Source organism: Thunnus maccoyii, chromosome 6 (genome assembly GCF_910596095.1).
Source record: "Thunnus maccoyii chromosome 6, fThuMac1.1, whole genome shotgun sequence".
Taxonomy (NCBI): domain Eukaryota; kingdom Metazoa; phylum Chordata; class Actinopteri; order Scombriformes; family Scombridae; genus Thunnus; species Thunnus maccoyii.
In genome coordinates this window covers 16,100,995-16,128,600 of record NC_056538.1, presented here as the reverse complement: position 1 = coordinate 16,128,600, position 27,606 = coordinate 16,100,995, and the positions used below count along the sequence as shown (strand labels likewise).

The 27,606-nt window shown below is 38.4% G+C and overlaps 2 protein-coding genes across 3 annotated transcripts; both read right to left on the bottom strand.

The window, feature by feature from the left end:
• Nucleotides 1-360: 360 nt before the first annotated feature.
• Nucleotides 361-4,279, bottom strand: LOC121899335 (neurotrypsin-like). Its single transcript, XM_042415071.1, has 2 exons — nucleotides 4,155-4,279; nucleotides 361-2,501 (listed from the first exon to the last, which is right to left on the bottom strand). The coding sequence occupies exons 1-2, from the start codon at nucleotides 4,186-4,188 to the stop codon at nucleotides 1,741-1,743; spliced, it is 795 nt and encodes a 264-aa protein (XP_042271005.1). The 5' UTR covers nucleotides 4,189-4,279; the 3' UTR covers nucleotides 361-1,740.
• Nucleotides 4,280-6,208: 1,929 nt separating this feature from the next.
• On the bottom strand, nucleotides 6,209-26,910 carry si:ch211-136a13.1 (HHIP-like protein 1). 2 transcript variants are annotated; one of them, XM_042415069.1, is made up of 11 exons: nucleotides 25,491-26,908; nucleotides 14,518-14,782; nucleotides 12,696-12,975; nucleotides 12,436-12,561; nucleotides 12,063-12,206; nucleotides 9,612-9,724; nucleotides 9,121-9,261; nucleotides 8,642-8,716; nucleotides 7,586-7,712; nucleotides 7,248-7,393; nucleotides 6,209-6,294 (listed from the first exon to the last, which is right to left on the bottom strand). In XM_042415069.1, the coding sequence occupies exons 1-11, from the start codon at nucleotides 25,800-25,802 to the stop codon at nucleotides 6,209-6,211; spliced, it is 1,815 nt and encodes a 604-aa protein (XP_042271003.1). In that variant the 5' UTR covers nucleotides 25,803-26,908. The 2 variants fall into 2 exon arrangements, with proteins under 2 accessions (XP_042271003.1, XP_042271004.1); XM_042415070.1 differs by lacking the exons at nucleotides 6,209-6,294; nucleotides 7,248-7,393; nucleotides 7,586-7,712 and adding an exon at nucleotides 7,720-8,206 and having other exon boundaries at nucleotides 25,491-26,910.
• Between the last annotated feature and the right edge of the window lie 696 nt (nucleotides 26,911-27,606).

Sequence of the window (27,606 nt, the reverse complement as noted above, 5' to 3'; positions counted from 1 at the left end):
ACATGGTGACTGATGGCCAATCTGATAATGTTGAGGAGTAGTGTTGCTGTTTCTTTGTGCTCTTTTCTGTTTGATCACAGTTACAAGATGAGAAAAGTGGGACACTTTAAAGTATAGTGCCACACGGTGTCCCTGGATATGTTGTAAACACAGAGGATGTTTGAAAATCTGCAGGATCAAGGACACCATCCCACTCGCAGAGCTACATAATGAGAAAAACTGTTTGAGTTTCTTAGAGAAAGTGTCAAAACAAATTTGGGAGTGTGTGCCTTTGGAGAAAAAATAAGTGTGAATCAACGTGAGCCATTGTTCTTCAGCGAATTAGAACACATTAGCAGAGAATAATAGAGAATAAGAAAATTATTTTGCTGTAAACTTTATTCAAATCACAATATCACAAGCACTCTTTGTCCACAATATATTTTTTCATATAAAACTGGAAACATTTTCTTACATTCAAAGTACATAATGTCCAGCATTTCCTTGTTAAAACTCTTAATTTTAATACTACATTCAAGAATGAAAATATTATATTAAAAAAAATGGCTTCAGAAAATAGACCTGCTGTAATCATACAATACAAAAATACAAATCTTCTCAGAACATTTGACTATTTTAACAGGATATGGTGGCTTTTATCTAGTGAATATGTAAACACAAGAAACAGAATGTGATAAAGATTTCTCCAAAACTCACTTAGTACATTTTGACCAGAAAATTTGTTGATGCTTGAATCTCCAAAAAATGAACAGCTAAACCCAAAAACATCAAACTGTTTGTCCACATTATCAGTTGCACTCTTCAACTGTTGATATCTTTACTAACAATACTTAAGAGTTTTGCAATAAGTGCCAGAAAGTGGTATGACGAAATTCATTTGTGTGTCTTCCTGAAATAAGTGGTGCTTAATGCTCGGTGACATAGTGACTTCCTGGATTCTCGGTCACTAACTGTACAATAAGTTAACACAGTTACTGTATTCAAGGGAACGCGCTATCCACTCCTGTCTCTTGACTGACAGGAGTAGATGGAAGTGATGCTGCCTCTCTTTTGTGGAGCAGTTCACGCTCTGGCAGTACGGTTATATAAAGTGGTCAACAGTGTGAATTTGCGTGTCAGAGCTCATGTCTCTGTGTGAGAGACTCCACTGATGGCTGCATTTCCTTTGAACTGACTTGATTTAACCTGATAAATGCTCATGTGACCAGACCCTTACACAAGTTAAGATTAAAGTGAGTCACCAGATTGACTGGCAATACGTGTAACTACTGTAACTGAAATTTTACAATGGTTCTCATTAATGCATTAATATTCACTAGTATCATTTATGTTTTGTTTGCTCTGTTTTTACCAAAAGTGGACTGAGTGAGTTTAGAAGAAATTCTCTTCAAATAGGATCAGACTAAGTCAACACAGGGCCTGAAGTATCAATGTGCCTTTTTTCCTTTATCTGCACTCCTCTCTTCTGTGTGAAAAGTGCATGTAAAGTGTTTTAAGGACAACTGTATTTTGCAGTGGTTAGGGGGTTGAAATACTGATTATCAGAATGTAAAACAGGAAAACATAAAAAAAAATACACTTCATAACCTTGAAGGAAATTCACAAACTTCTCCACACACTCTCTTCTTCTTGCTCCTTCCTCATCCTGTCGCTTCATTTATTTAATAACCACACATCACTCCACTGTCTCCTCCTTTCTTTCCTACATTTCCCTTTTTCCCCTCACTTCACCCCTCTGCACTAACCACAGATCACCCCTACATCCTCCTCATGTGAGCAGTTATGCTTGCCGACAATGGATCTCTTGCACCACAGCAGCGACCTCTCCCAACCCTGGCACTCCACATCATCCAACAGGATCCTAACGCTGCTGTCCGCCTCCCCCAGCGCAGCCCTCTTCATCACCGCCAGGGCCGTTGTGAAGCCTAGCTGTCGACACACCACCGTACCCGCCTTGCTGGTGAAAAGGTCATCGCACACCGTCCCCCACTCCCCACGGATAAAGATCTCAACTCTACCTCGATCTGATAAACCATCAGTGTTTACCAGTCGCACTGAGCCAACACGTAACCTTCTGCCTCTTCCTCTCTTGTAACCGTAACCTCTACCTCTTCCTCTGGGCCTTTTATACACTTGGTTACCCTCCCCAGTGTTGTCCAACTTCTCTCCAAGCCTCAGAATCTCTTCTTGTGTTTTAGGCAGTGCTGTGTTAATTGGGGGTCTCTGGGGTTTATAGGGTGATCCTGTGGTCCTCTGGCTCCAATACGGCATCCGTGGTGTGGTCAGTGCCGCAGGACGTTCAGGATAATGTGCTGAGGTCGGCTGGGGTCTTTTCACCGATATGGATGGAGATGTAGGGGGCTGTGGTGAGGTTAAAGGTTGGGTGGTGGTACTAGGGAGGTAGTGAAGCGGTCTCTCGTGTCTCCTTGTTGAAGGTGTGGTGAGGATTGGGGTTTGAGCAATCCTAGAGGAGGCTGCAGTCATGATGGTTGAGCGATAACCTGAGGGAGAGACAGAATCACCCTCTTTATTTAAACATATGTAGTTAGTAAAAAAAAAGTCTGTGTATGTTTTATTTTATGACCACACAACTCATTAAAGCCATTCAAAGCAGTGTTTTCATTGAAGACAAGGAAATACATAAACACAGACACACAAAGACGAATGTCCAAACTGAGGCTGATGCAGAAACATTTATTCAAAATAAATAATGCCAAATGTACCTGATTTAAATTAAAGTAAAGCAAATACCCGACACATAAATAAGCACCGTTTATCCTGCATGCTTTAGACTCTTGAACCAGCCAAAGAATAGCACATCATCAGGATTTCAAGTGTGGAAATGACTGCCACTTTAACTAATTCCTCCTCTACCTGAGTTTGACACAAGTTTGTTCAAATGGCTTTCCCCTACCATCTACACCCATACAGGCAAACCTGACCTTTGCTATCAGCAGAACATAATCAGCAGACACTGAAAACATGTGTAACTTATATTAAAATTCTAATAACTTTCAACATTTATGTGGTTAGTACTACTTTAATCTGTACTGCAGTGCTTGGTTGTTGTTTTTTTTTTATTGTTTTTTTGTTTTGTTTTCTGTTACTCTTCTGGTGCAGAGATATTGTAAATTAAGTGCAAAGACTGATGAGAAGCATACAATAAAATAACAAATAGACATCAAAGAAGTACCTGTTTGGATGCAGGTTAATATGTAGTCTCAGAAGTGGTTAATATAAGTAATAGCCTATTTAAAATGAGTGCATAAAAATGTTTATAGGCTATTTAATTATGATTTAATACATTAAAAATGATAATGTTTCAGACATTTTAAATGATTGAAAAGCAGTTTTTAAAAGCTATTTATTATTCACACTGCCACAAAACCCATTGAATAATTCTAAAAGAAATTTACCAGCTAACATTAGTATGTGAGGATGCTAGTTTGTTTGTTTTCACCATGCAAGAACAGCATGTCTAAAATACCTGAGAACAAAGTAACTTATCTCTAAAGTGCTTTACAAGTTGCATTAAAAGAGAGTTTTTGTATTTCCACTACTCAGGTTCTTGCCTTTTTACAAAAACCTTTTATGGGGCTTTAACGCTATAATAGCCAGATTTAACCCTGATATACATCAAACTGATATACAGACCAAAAAGTGGAAAATTAAAGCCCACACATTATTTAAAGTCAACCTACTTAGACTTAGCTGCCAAACTACTGAATTATTTCATATTCTACATGGTTTTATTGACATAATTATTCATAATTTGAGTCATTATGCAGCCTGCAACTAACGTTTGCAGCAAGTTAAACCCTTATGACATTTCTGTGCAAATGATTTGATTTTTTTCTCAATTTAAAAGTGATGTGATTTTACCAAAAAAGATAATTTATATTATAGTGATCATCACAGGAAAGTAAATTGTAAAGAATATAACATTTGAATATAAGTCTCAAGAGTTGGAGAATGTTAACTTAGCTATTAGCATGTTAAAAAATAGAGCAAATGTAGAGCGCAGAAGAAGAGGCAACCTGGTCTGACACTGTCGGCCTGTCCTCGTGTAAAGGTGTGCACTGGCCTACTGGTGGGTTTAATGTTAGTCCTAACAGTGGACCTGGTTTGGTTAACAGGTGCACCAGTAAGCCTACCAGTGGGTGTGGTTGTGGCAGGAGTTGTTGCCATGGTCGTCTGGACAGTTGTTGGTGAGGTTGATGGTTTTATTGTTGTTGCTGTTGTTTTTACTGTTGTCGCTTTTATTGTTGGTGATGGTGTCTTTCTTGTTGTTTTTCTTGTTGTCTGTAATGTTTTTCTTGTTGTTGTTGTTGTTGCTGCTGCTGCTGTTGTTGGTGGTAGTGCTGTTTTTCTTGATGTTTTTCTTGTTGGTGGGTGTGGTGTAGTTTTCCTCGTTGTTGTTGTTCTCACTGTTGTTGTTGTTGTTCTTCTTGTGGTTGTTGTGGGGACAGGCGTGGTAGTCGGTTTCTTGTTGATTACAAACTCTGAAATGAAAATGAAAGAAAGTAATAAAGTGACAAAACAACCTACCTTCACAATCCAGACTTTGATATATACAATATATATGTGTAATATTTAGCTACATATTGGAGATGAGTTAGTATAGGCTACAGTGCACATCAACAGGAGAATGGGTATTAAAAAGCACTGAAATTCTAATAAAAAGCTGACATCTTTTCATCTTTTCAAGCATCCTCTTCAATAGCCACAACCATAGAAGATTCTTCTTTCCATAAAATCTCTAAAAATCAATGAATATCTACTAGGGTACTTGAGAGAAAAGTGGAGCATTGTCATTTAAACAGAGATGAAAAAACATGTTTTTGTTAGCATTTATCAGCTAAAGCCTAGATGAGGCTTTGATAGGGTGCTTGTTGCTGTAGAGTAAGTCTTTTCATAAAAAGCACTGACCGATGGATAACTTTTGGCTTGATGGCAATATTAATAAATAGTTCTACTAAAAAAAAGCAATGAAATATGATGGGAAAACACATTGAGAAAAGTAGAAACGTGGAATGAAGAAAAGTGGAATGAGAGGTAACTAGGAAGTGGAGTAAGAGACTAAGAAACATTACTTTAAAGACTTCTCTAACCTTCTTTGGGGTGGAAGTGAATCAGCTTTCCCTTTATCTTGACTGGGGAAGGCTTGATGCTGCATTTTCCTGGTGGCGCTCGCCTGTGTGGTCAGGAGAGAAAAATTTAGCACACTCATGTAACCTACCACATATTTCTTGAGTGCTGTAGCTTTTTATGTACTTTTGAATTTTAATATATTGAGGCCAAAACTCCAGTATGTAGAACAACTTTATTGTTAGGCCAGTGTGTTTAGCCTTGTGGCCTTCATCAGGGTCATCATGAAAAACATGATCATGAAAAAAAAAATTAAATAGGGGAGGTATGAAGCAGAATAAAAATCAAAAAGGTAAAGAAAACATAAAAGACAACCAATCATGCACATCCAGACACATATCCGCCAATGGGGCTGTTGTCCCAGACTGGCAGAGGTGGATCTTTAAAGGAAGGATGGGTCATTTTGAAGAACATGCCAATGTTTTAAAATTATGTCCTTGATGTTCTTAGTTTTAGGGATAAATGTAGTGCAGTAAATAAGGTGTGGATTTGATTTGGAGGATTTCTTAGCTTGCAGATAAGCGTCCCTGCTCTTTGAATCCACTTTGTTTTCTGCACATACAAGCCAATCTCATCCTGTTCTGGATCATCGCATATTCTTTTCAGTCTGGTGAGTTGACTTACAGGTGGACTTTTCTTAAGGGGCATGGATCACTAGACTGAAAAGAGTATGTGATGTTCCAGAACAATATGATAAAAGTAAAGAAGAGATGTTATCCGAGTTTAGAGAAAGAAATTACAGAGAAGATTGGCTGGTAGAGGAGATTTCAACACAATTGACTCTATTTCTACTTGAGTAATACATATGTAATATTAAGTTTAGTCAAGTTGAGTGACATAACTCGCCAGAGCTGATATCTCTATCACTTGGGTCCATCATAGCATGCTCACTTCCAATCATAGTCCTAGTTAGTTTAAAGTTAGTTTCCTTTGTGATGAACTTGCTGAGCTTTTGACAAGACCAGAAAAATGTGTCATTTAAGAAAGCATTTTTTCCAGTAATATCTAAACTTCTACACCACGCATCCCAACAGGTGCGATGAAAGGTGTGTTACAGTGATTACCTGGAGGGATCCACTATCTTATAGATGACCCCTGCTCTGACTGTTGCACTTGGGGCACCCGTGGCTAAGAAATATAGTTCACCTATAAGAGAGGAGGGCAGAGGGAGAGAGTGAGGCAGGCAAAGAGAAAACAGGAGTAAGAGAGAAAAAGAAAGAGTCATTGATGAGACGGAGAGAAGACATTTGTCAAGAAAGACAGAGAGGGAGGAGGAATAAAGGAAAGAAGATGGAAGAAGGGATATTATTACAGTGGGTATGGATGGAGAAAGAGCAAGAAAAAAGAGGAGAAAAGGAAAAAAAAGGGAAGAAGGGGAGAGAAGAAAAAACAAAAGTTACTGAATGTACGTTGTGGTAAAAATGGGGCAAGAAAGATTTTGGACTTTGCCTGAACTTCTCAACTTTAATCTCCTCCAGTGAGGAAGGGAAGAGATTATTTAAGAGCAGCGGCTTGTGTGCAACAATCTCACTTGTAAATCAACATCACACTCTCTTTAATTCAAACCAACTTTAAAGTTAAACCTAACACTCCACTGGGACCTCTTAACTCCTCATAAAATGAGGCAGTTAAGTAAATCTGACATGTCCACATTAATGAATGAAATCTGTTTGCAGAAATTTGTTCAATATAGATAGTTTTGATTTCAGAATCAGTATAAATAATTTAATCAACAATGTTACACAAGTTTCAAAAGTTAAGAATTGTAGGACACAATTAGCACAATTATCTGTCACTGTGGCTTTATGTAGACTGGTTAGTTCAAAATGCAAGATTTTGATTGTTTTGTCAGCATCCATGCGGGCTCACTGTAGCACCATCCACTTTGCAATACCATCATATGTTGATACTTGCTGGTAAAATACTGAATGTGTTATTTTTCAGAGTCAAACACATACTGCTTTATCATATCACTAAATTTCACATAGTCTTCATTTAACCAAAAATTAGCTTTCCAACACCTCAACGTTCTGGCTGATTTTACTCTGAATTAATGCAATAGCTGTGTGGGATTTTACACACTCACACAAGGTCATTACCTGCTTCATCCTCAGCAAAAGAGATGATGTATTTATAGTAACTGTTGATGAGTTTGGGGAATCTGCAGGTCTGGTCTCTTCCCATACAGACCTCATTGTACTGCCATTCACCTGTGGTGACATTCTCCTTCAAAGACATCAGACGCCTGAGTAAAAAGACAAAGATACACACACATGCACATAAGCACGAAGAGTCCCCTATAAAACACATCCACATGTATTTTCAGTATAAATGTGAAATATGCTCAATATACAATCAGTGAAGCTTATTGTACTTATTGTTATTGAAAGTATTCATCTTCAAATTTTAGATTTTAGAATAAAGCAGAAACACACACCCACTCATGAAATCCCCAAAGATGTAGAGGCCGTTGAGGTTGGGCATCTGGCAGCCTCGATAGATGTATCCTCCCGTCACTGACTTACCCAACTTATGGGGGTAGGCGAAGATAGGCAAGATGTCGTCTACAAAGGTACAGACACAGAACAACACATTACTTATTGAACTGAAGCAACAGTTCAGTCAGGAAGATGATCTTTTGCATGCTCAGGTCTGTAGTTTTAGTTCTGAAACCATCTGTCATTCCCATTCCTCACACATGCTCACTCATCATTTCCTGGCTGTCTTTGCCCGGGTGTCAAGTGAGACGTCAGCTGGTCACATCTGTTCAATAGCACGGTGACAAACCTTCATTGTAATCATATTGTGGCTGTCTTTTTAAATATGTTTCTGCCTTTAGTGCTTTCATGCTGCGTTATGCATGCCCCACCACTTCGCCATCACCACCCAGTCTTTACAGATTCATCAGTGCATCATTTCATCAGCCTCATCAGCCTTATCAGTCTCAGCAGAAGTCATCAGCCACCACCAGCACCAGTGTCTGGACTCCATGGTGGGATTTATCTTGCTGCTGCTGCTCAGAACTGATGTTCTTCGATTCAAAATCTCCCTGTAGAGTCTAAGTGCCAAAGATGTTTGATAAGACATCAGTATCTGTATAATAAACAATTATCTTTGCTTCATTCACTTGTCTCTCCTGATTGAAATATATTTATACTTCTCTATAGAAACCTACTGTACACTGGATAAGAAATACAGTATGCATCAGATTTAAATGCAGATGGAAAGTCACATAAATTCATAAATAAAACTTAGCTATACTGTAAGACGCTTTCACAGAACAGCAATTTAATCTACAGCTGTGTAGATCATAAAAATGTAAGTCAAAAAACATGTCACAGCTCACATCTGTAACCAGCAGCTACTTTGTGCTCCTCGGTGTAAATATATATATATATATATATATATATATTATATATATATATAGATTTTTTTTTTTTTTTTACTTTATTAACTCCAAAGGGACTGAAACCAACCCAGAGAGTCGACTCACCTAGAGATGAGTTCTGACAGAGTTTGCGATCGTAGCAGCTGAAGCCTTCTTTGGCCCTCCATCCATAGTTGCCTCCTTTAAACAAGCATTGACATAGTTAGTGGAACTTTTTTCAGGACAAAGCTTCAGTATTGTTTTGTATTACCTTTTGGACTCACAGAAGAAAGAAGCATGGCTTAAACTCCACGAGCAATAATTTGATGTTTGCCCTTTTTGGAACTGTACATAACTAAACTCCATTCATTTTAAAGAAAACTAATATTTAACTCGAATGTCTCAGTATCTGTGACGATTTTGAGAGAACAGTTTTGTATGACTTGGGAATGAGTAGATAATGACAGTCATTTCATTTAAGAATGAACAATTTCTTTTGGAAGATGTGAAAAAATCTTGAATGCTGTCGTTATAGAAGTATTCATGCCAACAGGTCAAATCTTTCTCAAATCTGAAATTTTGCTTCATAATAAAAGTCAATATACCTTTAACAATGAGATCCACCTCCTCGAATTTGTTCTGGCCAACATCACCACAGAACATCCGGCCTCTGCCTTGGCCTGTAATCGCATCACCACGGTCAATAGAGCAACGCCACATGTTGCGCACTCCATAAGCATAGATTTCTGCAAGGAAACAATCACAGAGACAAAAGAAAGAATGAAAGAAAGAAATACATTTATATGTTTCCACTTTACAGAAACCAATGGCATATTTTTTCAGGGGTAAACATGTGTCTTCACATCTATTATTGCCTCAAGGTATGTTTTTTTCCAATTTAAAAACAGCAGCATTAAGTAAAACATAGTGAAATTTCCACTGTGGTCACAAATCAACTCTTCAGAAAAGCTACTATAAGGTCTAAATTACAATTATGCCATCCATATTAAAAAGTTCATGTTAAATATCAACAGGAATACTGTATTGTAATAAAGTTACAGTGGTTGTGAATATAGGAACACTGTAAGGGACTTACCTGGCCGTGCCTCCTTCTCTCCCAGAAACGGGTTGTCTGAGGGAATGCTGTACGGAGTGCCATCGTCATTGTTGTTGACATCAACTCGCAGTGCCTTACCAAGAAGGGTTGATCTTTAAACAATAGAAAGAGCGTGGGAGAGTGGGGAAAATATGCAACGAGGCTTCAAGAGCAGTAAGTGATGTTTTTTTGAAGCAGGAACATAATGGCTTTGAAATCTGCACCTTCTTTTTTCAACTTGTGTGTAACTCTTCTCTTCAATGTCTGTTCCTAAAGCCCCATTTCATCTTTTTTTCCTTGCCCAAACTCCCTCATCTTCCTCTGCATTGCACCTTTCTTGCTTCACTGCAAGACTAAAATGTCTGCTCCCTCATTCTCATTTCCTCCTCCCATCCAACATCCTGACTTAACTTACTATCCATTCTGACTTCATGTGCTTTTTTTTCCTTTTTTTTTTTGGTGCTCTTTTCTTACTTCTTTTCTTTTCAAGACCCCTCTAAAAGAACAGCTGGTCCTAGTCTGCCCCCTGTGGTTTAAATACGCTAGAGCCACCACTGCTCCCTAAACTCCCTGTTTTTCCCTCTCTTTCCTGTCCCACCCTCCACTCTCTCTCTCCTCCACATACCAATGTGTGGCGGCCGCAACGTGTAGTGCAAATATTAGACTTGGCAGGGTGTATGCTCCCTCATTCCCAGAACAGCTAATACTGCATGTCAACAAAACCCCTCAGAAACAGCTGAACTACAGCTGTCTGGAGAAGAGGTGTCAGGGTACCATCTCAGGTAAACCACACTTTCGTAAAATATCTGTGATTAATCTGCTGCTGACAGGACTTCAAAAACTTAATATATGAGAAGGTCATCATTTATTTTCAGCATGAGGGTGCAATATTAATGTCATCCCCACAATTCATGATGTAACCTTTGTGTGTGACATTGTTAGAGTATTGTGCAATGTGTATAATGCAAGTTATATTTACACTTCCTACCATCTTCTCCTTTGGCAGTAATTAACATTTAAAACACTGTGGGTTGATCAGAATGAAGAATGACAGTTTATAGCTGAACGTTTGTAGGGTGTAATGAAGGGGAAACTTTTTGTATAAATGGAAACACATAATAGCATCCATACACTGTGCAGCACTCATACATTATGCTTTTAAGTAAACATACAGAAATACACACACACTGCCTTAAGATACAGCTCTGCTGAATTATAACGGAAATTATAACGTAACAGTCGTGGTTTGAGAGGTGAGTAATAATGTTTACCAACACAGTAAAGGACAAATAATGCCCTACAGTTGCTTTAATAAAAGCTCCTTTCATAAACTGTGTGTGCACTGCTCTTGGCATAAACACACATGCCCCCTCCTTGACTTTTAAACGATGTTACATCTCTCACTGGCATCTGTTGCCTGACACCTAACCCTAATGTGGTTGACTTTTATTTTTCATTTTTAAACCATAAGAGCAAAAACAGTACAAATTTGTCTTTGCAGAAATGATCTATGAAGTGAAATGACCTGCATTGACTTAATTAAAATTTTTAGTTCACAAAGGGAAACCTCTCTCTCTCCTAATCATTGGACATACTAACAGTCTGCTGCTGGAATAATTATATGTAATTATATAATTATATGATGATACGTCACTCTTGTTTCAAAGTAGACCTAATCAAGATCTTCATAATAAACTCTCAAGTGTGTTTTAGGGCATTTTTGAGAATGTATTAAAAATTAAATACCAAAAACTTCATCAAATGAGAGTTCTAAAGAGCCTGGCAGGTACCAAGGATAAATTTTTGTGATCATTTCTACGCGCAAATGACTAATTTGTATCTTCGAAGTAATAATTTGGAAATATGAGGAGGTTTCCAGCCCAGGGACATCCACAGTTTACGTGAATTTTCATAAGTGGAAGATGACTATTTAAAACACTATGATAATCATCATCATGAGTCTACACAATTTTGAAGTTTATCTTCTCCATAATTTTGATTCTTTTAATTACTTTACTGGAACTGAAAGTCATTCTTGGTGTGAACTTGGTGTTTTTTTTTGTCTGTTCTAATTAGACTTTGGTATTTTGTTAATATATGTTTATGTAGCCAAAATCTCAACATCAAGTAGGTTGCTAAAGTTTAAAGTGATGACCACCCTCTTTTTCAATAGAACAATCAAAAGGAGGTGTTTATCTTGATTAGGTATATCATTTTTGATTATATATAAGGGTGAGGCTGTCAAAGAAGTATAATCTTTAAACAATTACGAGGGAAACCTTCTCTGGTCTTATGCAATGATATGCATGTATATTCAGGTCGGCTGTAGCAGCATGAATGTGTTTTGTTACAACACTCTTGACTAACTTAGGAATATGACGTGTGGTTTTAAGAAACACTGGAGTCAACATAATTGGCATAATTCAGTTATAATTGTTTAATTATACTCACTTGTTCTGTGAGTTGCCAAACTTCCCAAAAGGGTCCCCAGCTCGGCCGCCATCGCCAATAAAGATGTACAGATACCCGTCATGACCAAACAGAAGCTGACCTCCGTTATGATTGGACGCCGGCTCTACCACCTCTAGGATGGTTCTACAGCAAGAGAGATAACAGGAGGATGAATCAGACACACACAAGATGCAGAACATGCAAACACGCTTGAACAGAGGAAGAACAAGTATTCAGATCTTTAACTAATGTAAAGTAGTAGCAATACCACAACTCTGAAAACAACCAAAGGTAAACAAACTTTTATTTCAGTAAATACTATCAGTCTTTTGTGTTCAGTTGTTGTCTTCTGATGCTGACCCTCTCCCCTCACCTCTCAGAGGAGTGGTCTAGCTGGTTATCATCATGTGTTGACAGTGTGAACTCGCTGATACGTATCCTCTCCTCCTTCTTGACAGACACAGAGTAGTACACGTAGGCTTTTCTGACTGTGGTAAACCTATGTACAAAAGAGTAGCTACATGTAAATGTCCAAGTCATACTTCACACATAAGTACTGTGACCTTTTCCACTGGGAACTATGGAAAATAATCATACCAAATGGATTGGTACTACTATTTTGATTGTATGAACCTTGGGTGCAGAGCTATGCAGAGGAACCCCCTCTCATCTCCAGCCCACGGTGATGTGAGGACAGCCTTTGTGAGGTTGAGAAAAGGGCGGTCAATCCTGGAGCCGTTGGCCAAATACACCCACACATAGCCCAGCTGCTCCGCAACAAAGAAACGGTGACTTCCGTCATCTGCGTGGATCATCGCCACAGGGTTACGGAGCCCGTTGGCAACCTCCTGCAAGCATAACTCCAGACAGCCTTCGGAATCCTCACGTACCGAGCCCAGGTTAGCATTTAGGTCTGCGGATGGAGAAGAGGAATTATAAGGTTCTATCTGACATTTCTGGGAAAAAGTAGTTATTCACATGAAACTATTCTTTGACAAATTCTTTTTCTATAGGTGTATTTTTTGACTTCTGCATTATTGGCCCTAAAATTTGAGAAAAGAAAAGGTTCCATCTCAAAAATCAATCTCAAACTTGATGCTATAAGGCAGTGGTTATTATACTTTTTCACATCAAGGACCCCTAAACTGACACAAATTAGACCATGGACCCCCATTTGATAAGATTTTGTCCCAGGGTTCCCCATCTGATAAGATTTTTGCTGTTATATGTTTTAATACAGAAAGTCTATGAAACCCACGACCAAAATAGTCATACATTCTGTCATTGTGTAGCTTATGGATAGAATTATAGTGAAAATAAGTCATTCCTCTTTCTGCTGGGGAACCCCATTAAGGACCCCTGGGGGTCCCCTGACCCCACTTTGAGAACTGCTGCTATAAGGTTCCAAAATGTTAATATGTACATACATACACACACACACACACACACACACATATATATATATATATATATATATATATATATATATATATATATATATACACACACACACACATTTATATATATACATATATATACATATATATACACATAATATGAGATACATTCAGGCTGCTAGTTGCTGATGCTTAAGCTAACTACCTGCTGCTAACTAAGCTGTGTTTGTGTGTGTTAACATTATAACTTGAGTCCTGCAGCAGACACAGTGATAACGGAAACATTCAGAGCTCAGACATTGACAGAGACATCAGTTTTTCAAAAAAAAGAAAAAAGTAAATTTGAGAGCAGAAAAAGACAAGAAAGGTTCTGAAATGAAGAGACACAGACAGAGACAGTGGCAAAAAAAACTAAACAAAAACAACAAAAAAGAAACATTACTTTTGCTCTACCCTCTCCCCCTCCCTCTTTCTCTCTCAACCCAACCGGTCAAGGCAGATGGCTGCCCACCTAGAGCCTGGTTCTGCTCGAGGTTTCTCAAGTTTTTCCTTGCCATCATCGCCAAGTGCTTGCTCATGGGGGAATGTTGGGTCTCTGTAAATTAATGAGTACGGACTAGACCTGCTCTATGTGAAAAGTGCCCTGAGACAACTTCTGTTGTGATTTGGCACTATCTGAAAATCACCTGAACATGAAAACCCCATTTAAAAATGTGATAGGATTTTGATATCATATATTTAGAATAGATTAAGAGTGTCTGTTCGACAAAAGAGAACTGCACTATATATCAGTTTTGCTAACTAGGATGTCAAACCTTTGAACTTCAATAACTCAAAACCACTCTGAATGCAGAGGGAACCATATAATTGTAAGGTGTCAAATTATGATTAAATTATAGTTTAGTTAACAATGCTCTTGTTCATGTTGGTTGTTTATACAAGTGGGAGCACATCTGTCAGTTTTATATCCTGGCTCATCCTCACTCTGCCTCTTGTCTGCAGGCACAGATCAGACATGTGTGAGTTTTAATTGGCAAGCGTGCCACAACACACCATACCTGTATTTGTCAGTACATTAGGATAGCAGTACTGTTTGTCCTTCAGCTCCAGGAAGTTACAAAATTTTCTTTGATCTTCCTCTATCGTGGCAGTCAGGTTTGCAAACTGCTGTGGGCTCCCCAGGTCCTCTAGGAGGAGGCTGAGAGTGTATCGGCACTGCATCCAGTAGTCAGAGCAGTAATCACCGCACAGCCCAGGCAGCATCCGCATAGGTGTGTTTGCATCTTCAGCATCGTACAGGTGGGCAGCATATGGAGAACACTCCTAAACAGGAAAAGAAACACTGATTTAGCAACTAAATTGTTACGGTATAACAGATATAACTGTTTTTTGTAGGAATATGAAGTTTGATTTTACATGGCCTCCATGGATACTGGTAAATCCTCCAAATTAAACTACAGAATACGCCATTTGTCCATGCCCTCCAGTCTGCCCTCCATATAAAGCATCGGCAAGACAACATCATTTATCTGTGCTGTCCAAAGCCACTACAACTCTCCATTTCAAAAATAAGATTCTTTTGTGATGTGACAAAACTTAATTTAGGGTTTCATTAGGTTTAGGAACAAAAACAACTTAGTGAGGTTAAGAGAAAGATCATGGTTCGGATTAAAATGACTACTTTGGGAATGACCGTGGTCAGGGTTAAAAGACAGCAATGTTGGCTTGCGTAGGAAATGGGAAACGAACAGCTTTGTGGTTCTGCCAACAGACAAGGGTCATAATTTCTTCGGCCACTAGAGGTCTTTGTCACTTGAACGTAAACACTTGTTGCTTTGGGGCATAATGCTGTTTTTTGGGGGGGAAACTGGACGCCAAAATCATTAAGTCAATCTTTTAGCTCTGTTTTGGCCTCTAAAAATGATCCAACCATAACCAGCCGGCTAAATATCAGGATAAAAGCTCCACTATGTTCACCAGCTAGTCACAAAGTTTGTCTGTCTGCTGTTTGGTGCCAAGCAGGTAACTTGTGGGTTTATCAGAGCTTTTTCTGTGGAAACAGCTGCCTGCTGCATCTGGAAACGACACCATGAGAGCGGTGAGAGTGAACTTAACAGTAAAGTTAAATGCCATTAAACCAAAACAATGAGCTTAAAGAAGCTAAAATGCTGTTTAAAGCTAAAGAAAACTGCAGATTCTGGCAATAATTGCCACTGAGTTTGTCACAACAAACAACAAGTGCAGCTTAAAATCTGTGCAGAAGGATATTTCTGCTTCCTTATGTATAGATCTTCACCAGGGGTGGAGAATTTAAAGTGTCCATACTTATTAGACCACTTTTAAGCAAATATGTTTATTTCAGAAGTAGCGTCAAAGGACCGGTGTGTAATATTTAGTGGCATCTAGTGGTGAGGTTGCAGATCGCAACCAAATGAATACCCCTCCCCTCACAAACATGTAGGAGAACCTACGGTGGCCACGAAACTCACGAAAAACGCAAAAGGCCCTCTCTAGAGCCAGTGTTTGGTTTGTCCACTCTGGGCTACTGTAGAAACATGGCAATGCAACATGGCAGTGTCCATGGAAGAGGACCCGCTCCCTACGTAGATATAAAGGGTAACAAAAACACAACAATTCTTATTTTCAGGTGATTAAACACTAATTAAAAACATACTTACGAATATTAGATTCCATTTCTGCCAAGTCCGTTTTGTTAGATGCCACTACATTCTACACACTACACCTTTAAGGACATGTATGGATTACACAAATAGAGGATGTGTGTATTTATTCCACCACAACTTCTGACCACCTCACTATGACTGGTCAGGACTGGGTTATATACAGCCTGTCTGTGTCAGAGTGTAGCCTGGTATAAATGGATCATAGGAAGGTCCAGTCAGTTATTAAGTCACAACCACACTGTCCACACCCAGAATGGTGAGCTGCAGGCACAAGGAAGCACAACATCCAAAACCATCATGTGGTCGACTGGTGCTTTTTCACTCAGTGCCAGATCAGCCTAACCAACCATCAGCAGGAAACAGAGCCCAAAACACAAACTGCATGGTCACTTATTTACTCTTAGCTAGATGGTTAACCGATCGGAGGCTTGTGATTAGGTGCGGTGTCAGTCATGTTTACTGTGTGCCTACAGTATTGATCAGAAAGAACAATAGTGATGGTAAATGCCAGATTTTATTATACTGCAGCTTGTAGAATGATGACACATACTAAATTTCATTTCTAAAGGATAATTGTTGAGATAAGGATACTATTTAAAAAAATCTAGTAATCGGGGTGAAAAGGTTTGAATAATTCAGCACACATAAAAACAACTTACTGTAGACTGCCTCTTAATAGTCAGCATTGCAGTTGAAGGTCTTAAAACCAAATAGTGCTGTTGTCTCATTTTGCCAAAGGACAGATAAAAGCATAATAAATAATAGGAAGCTTTCTGTTGTAGTGCGTCACAGTCTTACACTTAAACTCAGTAGTTTTACAAATGGAGATTATGGACACAAGTTGTATTTCTTGTATGTATAAATGCTGACATGTGTGACAAAGTGACTCATTGTGTCTAACTGTATCAAGCAGAGTCAACACTGAGTGATATAAAACATGCACACCTGCAAACACAAATGCACAAACACTGGACATCAACTTTAGTTTTGCACCGACACAGGCAAACTGTGTGAGTGTAACAGTGTATGTGTGTCTGCTTGTGCCTGGATCAACTGCATATAAATAATTTCCATGTTCATTTCTTTGTGCGTGTCGAGTTCAAAAAGCCCCATTAACGGTGACATAATATTAATTATTGATACAGTACAGAAACTCAAAAGGAAGAAAGCTATGTTTGCATGAGTGTGTGTGTGTATGCATGTGCTGTAGTTGTTGCTGCAAACAACTCGTTATATTATGCAAGCTATGCAGCCCATTGCTGCTCTTTATTATTACTTTTTATTCAACTGCTTTTCACTTTCTTTTTTTTTGTGACCAACTTTTTATTGTTTTTTTCCACCATGTAGATTGGTAAGGGTACAGGGCCCACAGTACAAAATGAATTGTCATGCAAAGAATATACACTCCATGTGAATCAAAAACTCATTCAAGATGTATCAACATCTCTGTCCAGGGTCTTTACTTTACCCTATACCCCATGGCTGCAAAGACAAAAAGAAAAGAAATAAATAGAAAAAAAACCTTGAAAAAAAATAGAAACAAACTAACAAAAACAAAATTAAAGGAGTTTGAGGTCTTGAGCAGCCTTCATCAATGCTTGAATAGATTTTATTTTAGCTCCTTGTGCCCATGCACAGGAAGCTTCAAATCATAATATTTTGTAAAATAACATTGAAATATGCTAAATTTGTGGGGAGGTTTCCATCTCATAGCCAGGATTTGTTTTGCTGCTGTTAATTCTGCAAACACAGGTAGGGTTATGGTTGAATCATCATTCAGTAGCATGATTTGTACAGGACAGGGAACAGAACTATCCAGTATGGCAGAGAGGATGGAGGCAACCTTCATCCAAAACAAGTACACTTTTGGGCAATCCCACGTTATATGGGTGTAAGTACCAATTGATTTTGGAGTGCATAAGATGCATAAAGGGTTTTGAGTAATTCTTAATTGGCATCTTTTTCTTGGTGTTAAGTACAATCTTTGAATTAACTTATAAAATATTATAATTGGTCATTATAATTGCAAGAGGAAAGAGTCACGTTGTTCCCTACTCTGCCAATTTACATTGAAATCATACTCTTTTAGATCAATATTCCATACAGCAGCAACAGCCTACAGGTCTTTTCAATTTGTTTTGTATTTTTTACACATATAAAACCAAAACCAAATTTTGAGTTTACCACAGTCATTAAATGGAAAGAATGATGTGCCAAGGATTGATGCCAGAGGACACCATAGTTATGCATTGCTTTACATAGCTGTAGGTACATGAAGAAGGAGCTGCTAGGTAAATTAAGAGTGCGTTGTGAAAATTTCTAAGTCCATCCTCATTAAAAATATCTGAAAAAGTATGCAGTTTTTGTTTTTGCCATTGTTGATATATAACTGGTTTGCCACCAATAAGTAAATAATTGTTTCTAATATGAGTGTGTCTAAATTCCATTTTATGTCCCATTGACCTATAAAAAAAAATCCTTAAGAATATATGGTACTATTTGTTTCTCCAACTCAAGCCATGGTATCATTTCCAAGCCATTTCAGCAAAGGCTTAAGCATGAATGAAAGATAATACATTTCAAAGTTAGGAAAAGATAAGACTGCCTGTCTGCTATTTATGATTGTAGAATTACTAATTGTTGGTTGTTTGTCACACCAGATAAACTTGGAAATTTGTTCTTGCAGTCTCTCCCAAAAAACCTACTGGCTGTGGTAGGTGGATCATGTTTAAAAAATATATATACAGTACTGTGCAAAAGTTTTAGGCACCCTAGATGTTTAGATTCTTATCCATTAAGCAATACAATCAGGGAGGTGTCTGATCGGTCCCGAATTTATTCATGACATGACAATGACCCCAAGCATACGGCTAGAGTCATAAAGAACTATTTTCAGCAACAAGAAGAATGATGAGTCCTGCAACAGATGGTATGGTATGGCCCCCACAGAGCCCTGATCTCAACATCATGGAGTCAATCTGGGACTACATGAAGAAGCACCTGAGATGGCCAAAATAATAAATCCACAGAAGAACATTCTTTCTCCAGGATGGGTACAACAACCTCCCTGCAAGTTACCATGAAAAACTGTGTTAAAGTGTACCGAGGAGAACTGCTGCTTCTGGTTTTTTGTTTAAATTTTGTCAACTGATGAATACATATCTATACCCGAGTAATGAAAATGCACTACTATTGGTGTTCCATCATCAACATCATCCACTGCCAAGTTCAAAGAGATTAGGGAGGATTTGTTCAAATTGATCTTGTAACCTGTGACAGTGTTAAACTTATGAATGATATTTAGCGCTGCTGGTGAGGATTGTGGCACATTGTCAAGAAATAATAATTAATCATCAGCATATAAAGTCAGTTTATGACGTCTTGTTCACAACAACCTGTTCCACCTCTCAAGTGTTTCTGATCTTCTGCGCTAATGGTCCAGTGCTAATGAAAGTGCTTTTCACTTTCTGATTGTTTTGGGAAAATCTGTTACTTGCTGATTGGCATGTGTGTTGCCATTGTTTTATATACAGCTTATGCAGATCACTTCCTCGATCTAGAAAATAATTGTAACAAATTTTGTGAGAATTATAATGAGAATCTTTTTCTTGTTTAAATAAGATATTTGAGATATTTTCTTCTTATAATAAGAAAGTTTCCTTGTTGCAGTCAGAAACTGAGCATTTTTTTCTTTTTTAATCATGGTTACAGCAATACGTGTGTATGCTTTATCTGTGTATTTTTGAATCAATTGCATATAAAATCTCTGTCAGAAAATATACTGTATCACAGACAACTTTTTCTAATTCCTGTTAGCCCGAGAGGTTTGATCTTTCAGTCCCGCCAAAACAATACGATTCTTAGAGGGAATCCTGCAGGACCACCAGGACCTGTAGGGTTAGTCTCTCTAGTGAGCCCCTGAACTGATGAGAGAGTTTTCAATTCAACACAATGGGCCATGCAAGAACCGCTCATATGAACAAATTAGTTTTTAAGAGTGATTTAAGAACATTCTTTTATCAATTTTCTCATATTTAGAATTTTCTCTTAATTACGAACAGAATTTATGAGTGGTCCAGACCTGTCATACTTGTCCTGAACAGAGACTTTCTTCACAAGAAGAAAACACTTGTTTGACTTAGAATAAATGTCTTAATCTGATGGAATTTGGAGTTTAAATATGATACCAAAATCAGCTAAAATAAAAATTGATTAAATTATTTAATTAATTATTAATTAAAATTAATATTCTATTCACAGTTTTATCATCATCATGACTGCTGGTATCATGTCAAGCTGAAATGAGCAATATACGACAAATTCAGGCAGTTAAGAGACTATGGTGAATCTGACTTGGAACACTCGTATGTGCAAACCTCACAGAAAAAAATGTAAGAGAGTTTTATGATAGGAATACGAAAATGTTCCTACATGAGGCCCAATGTGTCCAACATGGCACAGTGTCACTTTGATTCTTTAAAGGGCTTCCCTTTTCTTGGGGGCTCATGAAATTATTCAAATTGATTGAGTATGAATATCTTGAGTTGACTTATCCTCATGTGACCTCTGTTTCTGTTCCACCTCAGTGGACGCCAAAATGAACCAATACTCTAAATTATAAATAAATCATAACTGACCAAAAAAAAAGCTTACTGTAACAGAGAATCTTTGTTTAAAGACATGAAAGTACATTGCTGGGCAGACATCAGAGTCTGCCTTGGAAACAGCCTTTTTGCTCAGCAGGACAAAACAAAAGCTGTGTTCAGTCTCAGCTGCTGGAACTGTTGATGAAGTTTCTGGAGAAAATTAGTGATGTGGAGCAGATGAATGATTGAATTATAGCTTTTCCTGCTGTTTGATTTATCTTTTATACGATCGGATGCTGTATTTCAGTCAGGAGTCAACTAGATGTTTACCTCAAAGTGCCTGGTAGGATTTGATTACTGGGGAAAGGTACAATAAAAGTGTAAAATATAGAGAGCTTCATTCGAGTCAGTTGATGCCTGCTCAGCACTCCTGTTTGATTCACTGAAACTGGTAAACTAGTCATTGTTGTGAGACAGTCTTATTTTGGCTCCTGTAGGATAAATGCATGTAACTGTTAACATCTGTTCCCTAACAAGGCAACCACTTCAAACTACTATAATTTGGTGTTTACTTGACAGTTCAGAATAGACTAAGACTCAAACCTGACTAGGTAATAAAAGATTTTTTATTTTCAGTCCTTCTCGCTGTCATCTGTCTTCTTGACTCTCTGTGCTGCGCTGACTGGTCGACGTGGTTTGTTTTATTGAAGCTGAGAGAGAGGAGAGTCATTGCAAACAGATGGCCACTAAATGTGTGAAACTGGACCTGGACTGGACCCCAAGAGAGGGAGACAGAGAATGAGAGAAGAGGAAAATAGAGAGGGAGGGAGGAGTGCTACAATTAGGTCTCGTCCAGCTACTGTATCATAGCTGGAGTCATTTATGTGGATGCCAGGTTGTAATTGTGGTTAGAGATTAAAAGGGGGAAAACGCAGATTGTTATATAATCTGTGTGTTTGAGATTTGCTGTAATGTGGTGCATCCTTATGCTGCTGGGAAACTTGAACATCTGCAATTTTTTGCAACTGTCACACATGTAGAAACACGGGTACAGTGCTTAAAAGTGCCTATAAAAATCCAACAGGGGAAACAATTCATTCGATTTCAGTTCTGCAGTTCTGTTAAGTGCTCACTCAGTGTTTTTTAAAGAGCCTCAAGTGGGTTTTGTTGTTTTTTATTTTAATTATTGAATGTACTCTTAAAAAAGCAGACAACTTTAGTCATAACCAAGTAGGTAGCTCCTGGTTTTAAAAGTGAAGCCAATGCGGATGTGCCTTAAACCTGCATTCTTTCTAATGGCCAGCAGGGGGAGACTCCACTGGCTGCAAAAAGAAGTCCGATTGTATGGAAGTCTATGAGAAAATGACCCTACTTCTCACTTGATTTAGGATCCCAGTAAACACTTTCCTGGTCTCAATCGCTAGTATCAAGTCTTCTTCAATGCATCATGATGTTCATTTTGTAAATAATGACAAAGCAGCGTATGCTCTGGCGTGTGGCTATGTTGTGATTGACAAGTCGGAACCATGGCAACAACATTAATTATGTAACGTAACCATGGCATAACCCCAGATTCACAGAGTATAGGCGTAGCTGCTGCTATTTCACTTGTTGTTCACGTGTTTTCAGTTCATAAAAGTTAACTGTAACATTTTTGTCACTTAAAAAAGTCTTGTTCACTTGGTTGTGATAAAATATCCTCTAAGGAGTCGGATGTTCAGGTTTTTCAGTGAGTATATTTTGTTTTTAATTGTTTTAAGCCTGTTTTGAGCTAGCGGAAATTAGCATTAGCAATAGCTTTATCACTGTTAACCATGGATTGTAAATGCAGCTAGCTCTATGGTCAGTTCCACCCTCTCGTCCAAATATGGTAACTTCTGGCTCCAAAAATCAAACATGGCAGCGGTCAAATCCAAGATGGCAATGGTCAAATCACTAAACTTGAGGCTTTGAAACAGCAGTTCACAAATCAGTGGGTGACGTACGGTGACTATGTTGATATTTTTTACAGTCTATGGCCATAACTATGACACACACATTGTCATACTTTATGTAGATGAAAAAGACAATTCAATTTATCAACTTAAGGCCCTTAAACCTCCCGTCTGTCTCTTTGTCTGACTTTTTTAAGTTTACATTGGTTTCTCTTCCTGATTTTCTCACTCTTTACATACATTTTTCATCACTGCTTGACAATATATTTATTTTTTTCACTGCTTTTATGCGCCTCTTTTTCTCACAATCTCTTACTTTTCCTTCTCTCTACCTCTCTCTGTCCCTCTCCAGCAGGAACTTGATATATCCTGTCCCCCGGCCAGTGGAGGAAATGATTGTTTGTTTTGTCAGTTAAGTTCGGGGATGATGGCAATCTCTCTCCTCTCTCTCTAACACACACACACACACACACACACACACACACACACACACACACACACACACACTCACACTCACACTCACACACTCTCTCTATCTCTCTATCTATCTATGTGTCTGTCTCTCTGTCTCTCTCTTCCATGTCTCACTGATATCAGTGCCAGGAAGCTCCAGCAGTGCTGGAACAGAGAGCCTCAGTGTGATGGGTTTACCTAGGATAAGTACCTTGGCAGTGGGGTAACTTGACCACCTCCAAAACCTCTTTTATCTCAAACCATCAACATGGGAGCTAACAACCACAGAGTGGGTCTTCTTTAATAGCTCTAAAAAGGAATTAGATTTAAAAAAAAAAAAATCTGAACAAAGGGCTTCAGACATGAATCTTCAAGAAATTAATCAAAGTATATGTGTGGAAAAATAGCTCTTTATTTTACACTGTTTCTCTAAAGGATCTTGTTAACTCTAAATAGCTCTGTATGTAAGATAAAAAATAAACCTTTCTCTTACTTTTACATATTCACATTCTTCTGAGCTCAGGCTCATCTTACTCGAGCTAGACCAACTGTTTTAAATTGTACGTGACACAGCCTGCCATGTTTGGAAAGAGCGGCTGTAGAACTGTAATTATGGAAACCTATATTTTTGGAGTCAGTGGATTTGTCACTCTCTTAACAGTTTAAGACATATTAAACTGTCTGCAGTTTGTTTTCTTCACTGTTTTGGCGTTTATCTCGAAGATGAAAGTGTTTTTTATAAGAACAAGTTATTTTGGTTTGTGTAGAATTGAGATTTTATCTGAAGGATACAGGCCAGGCTAAATTTGTGTGGCATCTACTGCATCATTCAATTTTCACTGAAGTTCAGCACGTAGTCAGTGACTGAGTTGCAAAGTCAGCACTTAATTATGCAATCACTCAAGGGTTCAAGAGAGTGGGCTGGCTTTAGGGCTCACTCTGCCAGTAAAGGGAGTTCAGCTTTGGGATCTGTCTAAGATTAGAGAGCTCAGGAAAGAAACTAAAATGCAGCAACACTAAAATAAACAGAATTGTTATTCCTCAACATTTAAGATCACAATCCCACTTTAAGGAAATTGCAGCACTTGTGAATCTATTGTATCTTATCACTGATAAAATTAGGAGAATGCATTACATTTTAAAATGTTTTGTCAGACCAATGCAGTATGAGTCATTTTTAAAAGAAATACAAGCATTATAAATCTAAATTAAGTTTTATTATCTTCTTGTGTCTTTGAGAAGCTCTTACTTTTTCATGAACTCAGGGATAATTCCTTGCACAATTTTGTGTTATCTACTCACCATATGTCTGCAGTCATTGAGTTTTCCCATCCACAAATTAGGATTAAGGTCAATACACTTAATAGCAAATGTCCAAAACATTCAAATTCTTTCTAATCTTCATATGATGTATTCTGTGGGGTCACCAAAAATGAAGGAGAAAATGTGTTAATAAATTGTGCTGCAATCTTTTGCCATGTAGTGGTAAAAGTAGTAGTGTTCAGCTAACTCATGTCTGTCTCATTTGAGACATGACACAGAACAAAAGCTTCAAGGGAATCTGGGAGGGATGAAGCATAGTTTACTCTGTGTGAATTTACTGTTAATGTTTCATGCATGAGCCAAGTCAAGTCTTTGTTTGACCTTTTCAAGTCAATAATTTAGTATTCTGTGACATTTTGTGTCAAAAATTCATTGCAAGAGTTTTGGCCCAAAAGGTTTCTTCTGGATTTGGTCTCAATGTTCTTATGAAATTGTCAGTTCATGTTCTTTATTCCAAACATACTTTACTTAACTACCACGTATCATTTGCCTTGTTAGGTTAACACAGCCCAATTACATGTTCAGCTCATCAAAAACACATAAGCAAGCAGGAGTAACTGCTGTCTAGCAGATGTCTTCCATTAAACCACATGTTTTGTTGGTTGCTGTAATTTGTTCAGGTTAGGTTTTTTTACTCATATGCGAACCACAACAGAGTTTAATTTGGAATTAGACAGAAACGGTGGTTATTTTGTGCCCAGTGATATATAAAAGGCATTGATATTACCTGACAAAATAAAGACATGGAATAAATGCTGTGGAATCCATACAAATTGCTGGAAATGGGCACACTGTAAATGTGTTGATGTACTAACAGTGAATAACAAAGCCAGGTTTCCTAGTTGAGTCAGCAAACATCTGCAGTCAGCCAAGTTTACAGTTTATGTGGGAGACAGATTTAGTCTCAAGAAATCTGGGACTGTTTCCAGCTGGCAATGCTGATTTGATTTCCGTTTTGCTTTATTAAGCCTGGGAGGGTCACTTAAATAAATGCAATTAATAACAAAGAGTCCCTTCAATATTCCCACTGTTAGTTAAGTGTTTCTCTTACCTGGCAAAGGATGCTGCGTATGAACTTGCCACAGGTCACATACCCTGAATGGTCAAAGTTTTCCATGATGGTGTAAAACCTTGCTGATATCTCTTCATCTTTTTCCAAATCACAGCATCCAAACTTATTGTACTCCTTACAGAAGACCAGTGGCTGTCGGGGCTCAAATGGAGGCTTGTAGTCCAAACACTGGGGGTGACAGCTCCCCCGCCAGGCTTGGAGGAGCAAGAGCAGGACGGGGAGGAGGAAGTGAGGGGGGAAGGAGTGCTCCAAGATGTGACGGGGGACCAAAGTGCAGGTTTGTAGGGTCATGTTTTAGGTTAAAGCTTTTATCTTTGAGTTCAGGGTAGTTTGGCACCACTCCTTGTAATGCAATAAATCAATGTATGTGATATGTCAAGGTAGGTGGTAATAAAAACCACAAATGTATGAGAAGAGATAAATGTACATGTTACACCTCTACAAGCATCTGTCCAGCTCAGGCATGAGACACAAAGTTAGATTCCATGAGATTTGAATGTCCCCATTTGATCTCTGCTGTTTCAGACAATCATATATATGTGTGTGTATTTATGTGAATGTGTGTATCAAACACACTGAGCCAGAATCACACCTGCCTGCAAGTTGGCCTACGGTGCACTCAGGGTTGCTCTGGTTAAATTACCAACCCACACATCACACTTATATGACAAGCTGCTCTTGTGATGTGTGTAAATAAGGTAAAATAAGTTTAAACTGATCCAGGTCCAGTGAATTCTTCTGGTGGTGCAGTGCTGATGTCCAAGAGGTGTGTGGAAATTGGCAGAATCAGTGTCCCAAATTCCTGTTGAGGTGAAGAGTTTCAGTCTATGTTACTCAGGTTTACAGAGAATCACCTGTAGATCACAATATGAGTTCTTTAACGTTTCCAAAAATCTTCCAAATAATAGAGCTCAATGTCCATCACATGACAATTTCTGAAAAACACATTCTTTGCTGGGATGCTGAGCAATCCTCACAAAAGCAGCCACATTTCTAAGAAGTGATCCAGCTTCTTAGAAAGCAGTACAAACCCTCAAAAAAAAAAAAAAAAGATGAAAGAATGAGAGTTGCAGCTTTAGCCGAAGTTTCTCCTAATGTTTACTTCCAGCTTGAAGTCACTTGGAGAGTCTCGTTGTGTTTGCTCTGGACATGTGCTCATTTAGTGCAGCGGACAGAAGCCATACATACAGACAGTAGTGGAGAGAGAGAGAGAGAGCTTCTTTCATTCAGACACAGAGCCACGCTGCAACCTTCGCTTAGATCCCTCCCTCCTCCACCTCCTACTCTCTCCTCCTCTCTTCTTTTTCATTTGCTCTTCCACTCTCCTACAAATACGCATGCATTCCTTTCCATAGCATGTGGTCTATATTGCCTTGAAGTTGCAACTTTCCACCTCTCCTCCCCGTCTCTCCCCCCTTCGGCATTCCCAGACCTCCTCTCCGTCTCTACCGTTTCCAGACGGACTCACTCACACTCTGTTTGTGTGTGTGTGTGTGTGTGTGTGTGTGTGTGGGTTTGTGTGGTCGGATGGATCCGGACGTGTGCTGGAAGTAGAGACCAATGGATTCTCCAGGCACAATTTCAAATCTTACGTTAAAGAATAGAGCTAACCAACATTTGCATCTTATTACACTGCTTAAAGTATTTGCGGCTGCATTATTTTCCTCTTGAACCAGCACAGAAACCAGTCTACCAAATAACTTAAAATATTGTACATGATGATGTGCTGTTCTGCAGTTTTTGTTAAGCTGAATTATTAGATATTATCATTAAAGCGGCTATAAACAATATTTTTACAACGGATCAAATGACTACTTTTATGTGAAAGTAGTTGGTTGTAGTGATGAACCCACAGAGAATTATCTCTCAACTCTGCAGTTTTGCTAATCTTGTTTTAGTGTCTTTCAGCTTGTTGTTTTGGTTTTGCAGCTCCACAACTTTACTGTTTTGATTGACTCTCATTGCTCTCATCATCGTTTTCTGCGGCAGCAGGCAGCCATGTTGAGCAGAGAAGCTCTTAAAACAAACTGCATACTACCAGCCCAGCCCAGACCAAGTTAGCGACAAGACATTTGATTTAGGAGTTGGTAGAGAC